General features: G+C 37.4%; 1 protein-coding gene across 2 annotated transcripts in view; it reads left to right on the top strand.

Moving 5' to 3' along the window:
* Positions 1 to 8,097, top strand: part of LOC110307975 (estradiol 17 beta-dehydrogenase 5-like) — a 32,445-nt gene extending 24,348 nt beyond the window's left edge. For both annotated transcript variants that reach the window (XM_029484977.1, XM_021180290.2), the window contains 2 exons: positions 4,654 to 4,736; positions 7,722 to 8,097. In XM_029484977.1, coding sequence (XP_029340837.1) covers positions 4,654 to 4,736; positions 7,722 to 7,764 — 126 coding nt within the window. In that variant the 3' untranslated portion in view covers positions 7,765 to 8,097. The remainder of the gene's footprint in view (positions 1 to 4,653; positions 4,737 to 7,721) is intronic.
* Positions 8,098 to 9,247: the final 1,150 nt, after the last annotated feature.

Genomic DNA, 9,247 nt, shown 5'->3' with positions numbered 1-9,247 from the left:
TGCGAATTGATCCATTCCTATCTCCTTGTACTAAGTTCAAATCTAAGTTGATTAAGGAACTCCACATAGTAGTAAGATTAATCTCTGGTGTTAACTTTCACACTGTCTCTGACTGGAGCTTGATCCTCCTGTGATTCTGTTAGCTTCTGTCAGCACTCCTGAGAGTCCAACTCTCACTTGAGTTCAAGTGGTCAGAGCACTCTCTGCAGGCTAGCTCTCCTCTTGCAGGGTAGGTGTCCAGAAGTCTGGAGTTCTGATCCACCCTCTGAGTCCTGAGGTCAGAGCCTCTGGCAAGGAAGGTGCACAGGAGTCTGGGTCTCAGCTCTGCCTCCTGGCTGAGGATGAAGGCCCGAGGCGACCCTGTCCAAGAAGCTCTGTTGCTTCTGTTCCCCAGTTCTCTCAGGTGATCATGAGGTCTTGGGTATGCTAGGGTTCCTGCTGTGTGGAGAGTCCTCTGGGGCCCTAGATGCCCTCTGCTGGATTCACACAGAAGATGGAGAGGCTGGCCTCGACCTGAATGGATCCCAGCCTCTGGTCAGGCAGGGTTCCTTTGTCCCTGTTCCTGCTGGCACAAGATCCTCCATGATTCTTTGGAGCTGATATTGTATTCCACTCACCCATGATCCCGAGGTGATCCCAAGGTTCTGAGGTGTGGAGAGTACGCTGGAGCTCTTAATGGCCTCCGCTGGGTTCAGACCGAAGATAGAGAGGTTGGCCCCTACCAGAACTGATCCCCCTTCCATGACTTGTATCATGAATGGTTGTTGGATTTTGTCAAATGCTTTCTCAGCATCTAATCAGAGGACCATATAGTTATTTTCTTTGTGTTTGTTTATATAATGAATTTCATTGATGGATTTCTGTATATTGAACCACCCTTGCATCCCTGGGATAAAGTCTAATTGATCATAATGAATGATCATTTTCATGTGTTATTGGATTCAGTTAGTAAGAATTTTATTCAGTATTTTTTTGTAATTTAGGTATCAGAGTAATTGTTGATTCATAGATTGAATTGAATAGTCTTCATTCTGTTTCTATTTTGTGGAATAGTTTGAAGAGTATTGTTCTTAGGTCTTCTTCAACCCATCTGGTCCTGGACATTTTTTTTTTTTTACCTGGGAGACTATTAATGACTGTTTCTATTTATTTAGGGGTTATAGGGCTCTTTAGATCTTTAGATATTTATCTGATTCTGATTAAACTTTGGTACCTTGTCTCTTTCTAGAAAATTGTCCATTTCATTCAGATTTTCCAGTTTTGATGAGTATAGGCTTTTGTAGTAGGATCTGATGACTTTGTAGATTTCCTTAGATTCTGTTGTTATGTCCAATTTGCCATTTCTGAAATTAATTTTTGGATACTGACTCTGTGCACTCTGGTTTGTCTGGCTATGGATTTATCTATGTTGTTGATTTTCTCAAAGACTCAATTCCTAGTTTGTTTGATTCTTTGCTAGTTCTTTTTGTTTCTGGTTGATTTCAGCCCTGACTTTGATTATTTCCTGACATCTACTCCTCTTGTGTGAATTTGCTTCATTTCTTTTTAGAGCTGTTACGTGTGCTGTCAAGCACTTAGTGTATGCTCTCTCCAGTTTCTTTTTTGAGGAACTCAGAGCTATGAGTTTTCCTCTCGGGGCTGCTTTCACTGTGTCCAAAATGTTTGCATATAGTGTGGCTTCATTTTCATTAAACTCTTAAAAGTCTTTAATTTCTTTCTTTATTTCTTCCTTGGGCAAGTTATCATTGAGTAGTGTTGTTCAGCTTCCACATGTGTGTGGGCTTTCTATTGTTTATATTATTATGAAGACCAGCCTTAGTCTGTGCTGATCTGAGGGTGCATGGGATAATTTCAATATCTTTGTATCTGTTGAGACCTGTTTTTTGACCGATTATATGGTCAATTTTGGAGAAGGTACCATGAGGTCCTGAGAAGAAGGTATAATCTTTTGTTTTAGGATGAAATGGCCTATAGATATCTATTAAAACTATTTGTTTCATAACTTCTGTTAGTTCAACTGTGTCTCTCTTTAGTTTCTGTTTCCATGATCTGTCCATTGATGAGAGTAGGGGGTTGAAGTCTCCCACTATTATTGTGTAAGGTACAATGTGTGCTTTGAACTTTAGTAAAGTTTCTTTTATGACTGTGGGTTCCCTTGCATTTAGAGTACACATGTTCAAAATTGATCGTTCATCCTGGTATATTTTTCCTTTGATAGGTATGAAGTATCCTTTCTTTTAAATATCTTTTGGTTGAAAGTTGATTTTATTCATTATTAGAATGGCTACTCCACCTTGTTTCCTGGGACCATTTGCTTGGAGAATTGTTTTCCAGCCATTTCCTCTGATGTAGTGTCAGTCTTTGTCACTGAGGTGATTTTCCCATACGTTGGGTCCTGTTTCCATATCCAGTCTGTTAGTCTATGTCTTTTTATTAAGGAATTGAGTCCATTGATATTAAGGGCAAATGAATGTTTCTTTATGTTCTTAGGGGTGGAGTTATGTTTATGTGGCTATCTACCTTTTGGATTGTTAAAAGATTATTTTCGTGCTTTTTCTAGGGTGTAACTTCCCACCTTGTATTGGTGTTTTCCATTTATTATCCTTTGAAAAGCTGTAAGTGTGGAAAGATATTCTGTGAATTTGTTTTTGTTTATGGAATATCTTAGTTTCTTCATCTGTGATAATTGAGAGTTTTCCTGGGTATAGTAGCCAGGGCTGGTATTTTTGTTCTCTGTTTATGGAATATCTTAGTTTCTTCATCTGTGATAATTGAGAGTTTTCCTGGGTATAGTAGCCAGGGCTGGTATTTTTGTTCTCTTAGGGTCTCTATGATGTGTGCCCAGGATCTTTTAGCCTTTATAGTCTCTGGCAAGAAGTCTGGTGTAATTCTGATAAGTCTACATTTATATGTTACTTGATATTTACCCTTACTGCTTTTAATATTCTTTCTTTGTTTTGTGCATTTGGTGTTTTGATTGTTATGAGACAGGAGGAATATCTATTCTGGTCCAATAAATTTGGTATTCTGTAGGCTTCTTTTTTGTTCATGTGCATCTCTTTCTTTGTGTTAGGGAAGTTTTCTTGTATAATTTTGTTGAAGATATCTACTGGCCCTTTAATTTGGGAATCTTTGCTCTCTTTTATACCTACTATCCTTAGGTTTGGTCTTTCATTGTGTTCTGGATTTCCTGGATTTTGTGTGTGTGTGTGTGTGAGGAACATTTGCATTTTCCATTTTCTTTGACTATTATGTCAATATTTTCTATGGCATCTTCTGCACCTGATATTCTCTCTTCTATTTCTTGTATTCTGTTGGTGATGCTTACATCTTTGACTCCTGATCTCTTTCCTAGATTTTCTATCTCCAGAGTTGTCTCCATTTGTGCTTTCTTTATTATTTCTACTTCCATCCATCCTGGATGATTTTGTTCAATTCCTTCACATGTTTGGATGCGTTTTCCTACAATTGTTTAAGGGATATTTGTGTTCTTTCTTTACCTGTGTTCTCTTATATTTCTTTAAGGGAGTTATTCCTTTCCTTCTTAAAATCCTCTATCAGCATCATGAGATGTGATTTTTAAATCCAAATCTTGCTTTTCCAATGAGTTGGGGTATCCATGTCTTGCTGTGTTAGGAAAACTGAGTTCTGATGATTCCAAGTATCCTGAGTTTCTGTTGGTAATGTTCTTACACTTGCCTTTCTCCATTTGGTTATATCTGGTGTCAGTTTTTCTTGCTATTTCTGGCTGGAACTTGTCAATCCTGTAGCCTGTAAGCCTGTGTCAGCACTCCTGGGAGACCAGCTCTGTTGTGGTAGAACTTTTGTACAGAGAGCTCTGGAATAGCCCAAATTCTGGATGCAGATAGCAACTGGAAGGATCCTGTCCTAGCTGCTCCATTGTTCCTATGTTCTGTGTGCTCCCAGCTGGCCCTGCTCCAAACAGTTATTTTAAAGAAAGTAGAGATCTCACTTCTTGGCCTGGGAGTGAAAGCACTCCTGGGAGACCAGCTCTCTCAGGACTCATGCACAATAGGCTGTGAAAAAAAGGATGTGATTATTGTCACTATTGGTCTATAGTGCAGCTTGAGGTCAGGGATGGTGATTACCTCAGAAGTTTCTTCATTGTTGAGAATTGTTTATTCTATACTGGGTGTTTTGGTTTTCCATATGAAGTTGAAAATTGCTCTTTATCTGAGAAGAATTTAGTTGGAATTTTGATGGGGATTGCATTGAATCTGTAGATTGCCGTTGGTAAGATGGACATTTTCACTCTGTTAATCCTACTGATGCATAACCATGGAAGATCTTTCCTTCTTCTGAGATATTCTTTGATTTCTTTATTCAGGGACTTGAAATTCTTGTCATACAGATATTTCACTTGCTTGTTTAAAGCTACACCAAAATATTTTATATTATCTGTGACTGTTGTGAAGAATGTTGTTTGCCTACTTTCTTTCTCAGCCTGTTTCCTGTATAGAGGAAGGCTACTTTCATATGTGATATTCATCACTTAATGATTTAATGAATATGTGCTTTCTTTCTTGAATATATTAAGTAGTTATCTGCACCATTTAGTGTGGTACATTTGTAATAGGCAGATTGGGAAATATGCAGTATAAATATAATAATCAAGTTCCTTTTGTATGATAGGTTTTTGAATTTCAGTTGACTTCGATGGACATGAAAGTTCTTGATGGCCTGAACAAAAATATCCGATACATAGGTAGTTCTATGTAAGTAATTTCTTTTTAAAATTAATTTTAATAATTAATTATTTTATTTATTTACATCCCAAATGTTGCCCCTTACTGGTCCTTGCTTGAGGAGTTCTTCCTCCCCACTTGCCTCTCGTAGCCTCTGAGAAAGTCCCCCAACATACTTCCACTTTGAGATATCAAGTCTCTATAGGAGACTTAGGCACATCCTCTCAAACTGAGGCCTGACAAGGCAGTTCTCTGCTACATAGTACAGGGGGCTTGGATCAGCCAGTATATGTTCTTTTGTTGGTAATGTAGTCCCCGGGACTTCCCAGGAGTCTAGGTTATTTTTCACTGGTGGTCTTGCTATGGGGTAGACAACCCCTTCAGTTCCTTCAATCATTCCCCAAACTCCTGCACTGGGATCCCAACCTCAATCCAATACCTCACTGGGAGTATCTGCATCTATCTCCATCAGCCACTGGATAGAACTTCTCAAAGGACTCCCATGTTAGTCTCCTATCTGCAAGCAAAACATAGCATCAGTAATAGTGTTAGGGTTTGGTGTTTGTCCACGGGATGGATCTCAAGATGGGCTGGCCATTGGTAGCCCATTCCTCCAGTCTTTGCTCCACTTTTGTCCCTGCATTTCTTTTTGATGGAACAAATTTGGGTCAAAAAATTTGTAGGTGCATTTATATCCCCATCCCTGCAATGGTGTCCTCTCTGACGACTGGAGGTAGTCACTTCAGGTTCTATATCCCCACTGTTTGACATTTCAGGCTAAGGTCATGCACATTGAGCCTTGGAGGGTTCCCCATGCCAGGACTCTGGGATTTCCTTGAGGTTCCCCCCAACCCCAGCTCCAGTTGCTACATATTTCTATTCATTCTCCTAGCCCTTAGTAAACATATTTTACCCCAACTTTTTTCCTGAGCTGATTATAACATAAATATTAGTAGTTTCCTTAATTCAAAAAAGAAGTCCAGAGACAACATTAATCAGGAAAGAGACAAAAGCCTTAGCAACTATTTCCAGCCTCCTGTGAATTCTGTCCTGTGGCCTGAGCAGGAGGGGTGGAGCCTGGCTCAGGCTGACCTCCTGAACTTACTGCTCTCCTCCTGTTTTATGGAAAGTTTTGGGTCATCAGTGGTGAAGGATCTGTATCCTTCATTAAGGCTCTGAATTGGTATGTCCTGGGATTTACACTTGAGGCAATTCAATAAGTCTATTGAAACATTTTCAATTCAACATCATGTCATGTGTTCTGCCACCTGCTTAATCAAATGTGTGACCATCCTTCCTGTGGTCTATGATATTTCCTCTTAATGAAATTGTTCATTTAATTCAGGCAATTTAATGTTGCAATTGAATGAATGTTCTACTTTGTTTATATTGCACCCCCAAGGACTAAACATTGGTTTGTGACACCAATAATTGGCTTAATGAATTCTATAGCTCATTTGGTATTGTTTTTCTAGAATAGCAATACCTCAATGTTCAACATTCAGAAGTTATAGAGAATAAGATTATAGCCATCACTATATCACTATATCATGTGGAAGCCAAACCCACATGATGAAGAACTTGTAGACAACAAGAAATTTTACTCTTACTTGATATTCCATATATTTTATAAATTTGAGGTAGAAAAATTATATGTATGTTATAGTTATATGTATAACACTTTCTATATAATATTATACATATATATGTATATGTATATATATATGTATGTATATATATATGTAATATCAATAAAGAAAGAATGTAATATATTTTTCTTGTTCTATTGCAAAACTACTTCTAAAAGTATATAAATATGAGAATTTATATCTGTTGACAAGCTTAATAAAAAATAATATATATTATAAATTTCTAAGCCAGGCGGTGGTGGTGCACACCTTTAATCCCAGCACTTGGGAGACAGAGGCAGGTGGATTTCTGAGTTTGTGATCAGCCTGGTCTACAAAGTGAGTTCCAGGACAGCCAAGGCTATACAGAGAAACCCTGTCTCGAAAAAAACAACAACAAAAAATTCTAGCAAATGAAACCATTATTAATACTTTTATTATTATGAAGAAAGTGAAAAAACATGTTAATATTCAGAACAAGCATCAAGTACTTGCTGATATAATAATTGTGAAAAATTAGCAAAATTTTATTGCATTATATCTTGAATGATTATTAGTCAATGTTGATCTTCTATAGTTATCTTCTTGGATGCACAGTTTCATATTATATACTCATCATCCAGTTATTTTCTGTGTATTGCCTTATATGATATTTCATGTATGTATGTGTATGAGTGAATACGATCATATGAGTATAGCATTGTATGCATCTGGTGATCAGGGGTCAACATTGGTTGTCTTCATCTTCCATCTTGTTTAGGGCAGAATATTTTGTTTCCATTGTGTATTTCATGCTGCCTTTGGGTTTTCAGTAAAGTGCCTGTCTCCACTTCCCATTCCACCATGGAAATCTTATTCAGAGGCTACCATGCCCAACTTTATGTAGGTATCGAGGATCCGAAATCATATCACATATTTGTAACAAAAGCATTTTTTTTCCACTCAAACATGTCACCAGTCCATTTTTTCTATGTCTGAATCACAAATAGTATAGTGGATATAGAAAACAGTTAGCAAGTAATTGATAAATTAGTAAAATGAAATGGAAATGATACTATCTGTCTGTATCTCCCTGAAGTGTTTCTCAGTAATGACTATGTATCTTGGCTTCTTTTCAAAACAAGATGATTAGTTTCTATTTTTATTAAGAAATTGTAATTAAGAAACCTGACTACCTTTTTTGGATAGATGTGTATTTGAGTGTCTATTTTCTGTGTAAGACCCAGGAGAAGGGGCATGATAAGAATTTAGTTTTTATTCAGCTATTTATACAATAATGTTTAAGGTATATGGTCTGCATTACTAGAAAATAATTTTGTTTATTTTCACACTAATAACAATTTCAAAGTAGTAACTCAAAACTAATATGATTTACTTATCTTTCTAGTTCTGAGGACCACCCTGATTTTCCATTTTTGGATGAATACTAACATGGAGGTCCCTGTCGTGCCTTGTGCCAGAAGTCACTACATAGGAAGAGTGTATAGAAAGGGTACTCTCAAAATGTGTTGATAGCATATCACCCTCACCCTAACTTCTGTGCAATTCTGGTTCTGCTGAATCTATAATCTTAAGCAAGAAAGCAAAAACTATATATATTTCCCCTTTCTGAGAAATAAAAGAATCATTTTTCTTTAGCATTTATCTTTGCCAGCTTATATTATTTATGTGTTTTAATTTATCCTGATCAATTTGCATCCTGGAAGGATTTACCTAGGAATATGTGTGTAGTGATTGAACTAATAAAAGACATTTTACTAACATATCTGATATAATGGTAAAGATAATTATCATTCTCTGGGAAGTAGCATTAGCAAATATTTAGTAATAGTTTTTTCTCTGGAATTTCAAGAATTAGAAATCATATCCTGTATAGTCTAGAAAGTGTGCCAAACATACAAAAGGAAACCTTGAGTCCTAATGATTCTCCAGGAATTCAGACTGAAGTATCCTTGAGGGAGGGTTGACAGGAGTTTACGGGAAACCAACCTTCAAAACACATGAAGATTCTGATGAAGGGAAATTTGGGAGATGCATGCCAAACATGTCTCTTCTTGGGAAATATGGATCAATATACTTTGTAAAACATATCCAACCAATAAAGTTTTGTTTGCACACAGAACTTCCTCAATCTTATGATGTGCATCAGTTCTAGAGATCAGAATGTGCCCAGGAAAAGCGATGCATTGTTCATGATTAAAGACACGTATTTAAACTCTTCAATGTCTTTTTAAAAGATAGTATTTATAAGTATTTTTATTTATTATTAATTTTTTAACATTTATTTTTTATTGGCTATTTTCTTTATTTGCCTTTCAAATTGACCCATCCAGCAGGTCCAGTTATTCGAGGGTCTCGAGGGGACCTTCTCCTAATAACTAAATGGGGGGTAGAGAGAGACGAGGGCCTTGTGCGAATAACAACACGGAAACCGTTCTGGATTGCATCAAGGCCCCAAATGTATTGAGAAAGGCCCAAGGCTTAAATGCACAAGCAAAAGGGGAAGTACAGATACTTATCAGTGGGAGTAGTGGGGCAATACAAGCAAAAGGAGAAGTACTTATGGGAGGGGGGCAATAGAAATTCTTTCTTTTGGCAGCTACATGGGGAAGCAGGAACTTGGTGGTATCAGGGTGTGGTCAGGACATCATCAATGACTTAGGGCTGGAACATTCTGTGGTTCTCGGAATCGGTGTGTCGGTGGCCCGCTTTTGACCCTTTCCTTCTGGGGGGGGGGGAGAGGCCCAATTTAGAGATCAGGACAATAGTGTTGTCTTAATAGCTCCCAACATCTCCCCCATTTTAATATTTTTATAAAGGCATATTGTATAATAAATTTGTAGCCACGTTTTTAACGATCGCCTAAACGTCTGTTTACTCACCCAGTGATTTTTTAAGACCACGAAGGACACA

The sequence above is a fragment of the Mus caroli genome, chromosome 13 (assembly GCF_900094665.2).
Source record: "Mus caroli chromosome 13, CAROLI_EIJ_v1.1, whole genome shotgun sequence".
Lineage (NCBI taxonomy): Eukaryota > Metazoa > Chordata > Mammalia > Rodentia > Muridae > Mus > Mus caroli.
This window is presented reverse-complemented; position numbering and strand designations above follow the sequence as displayed.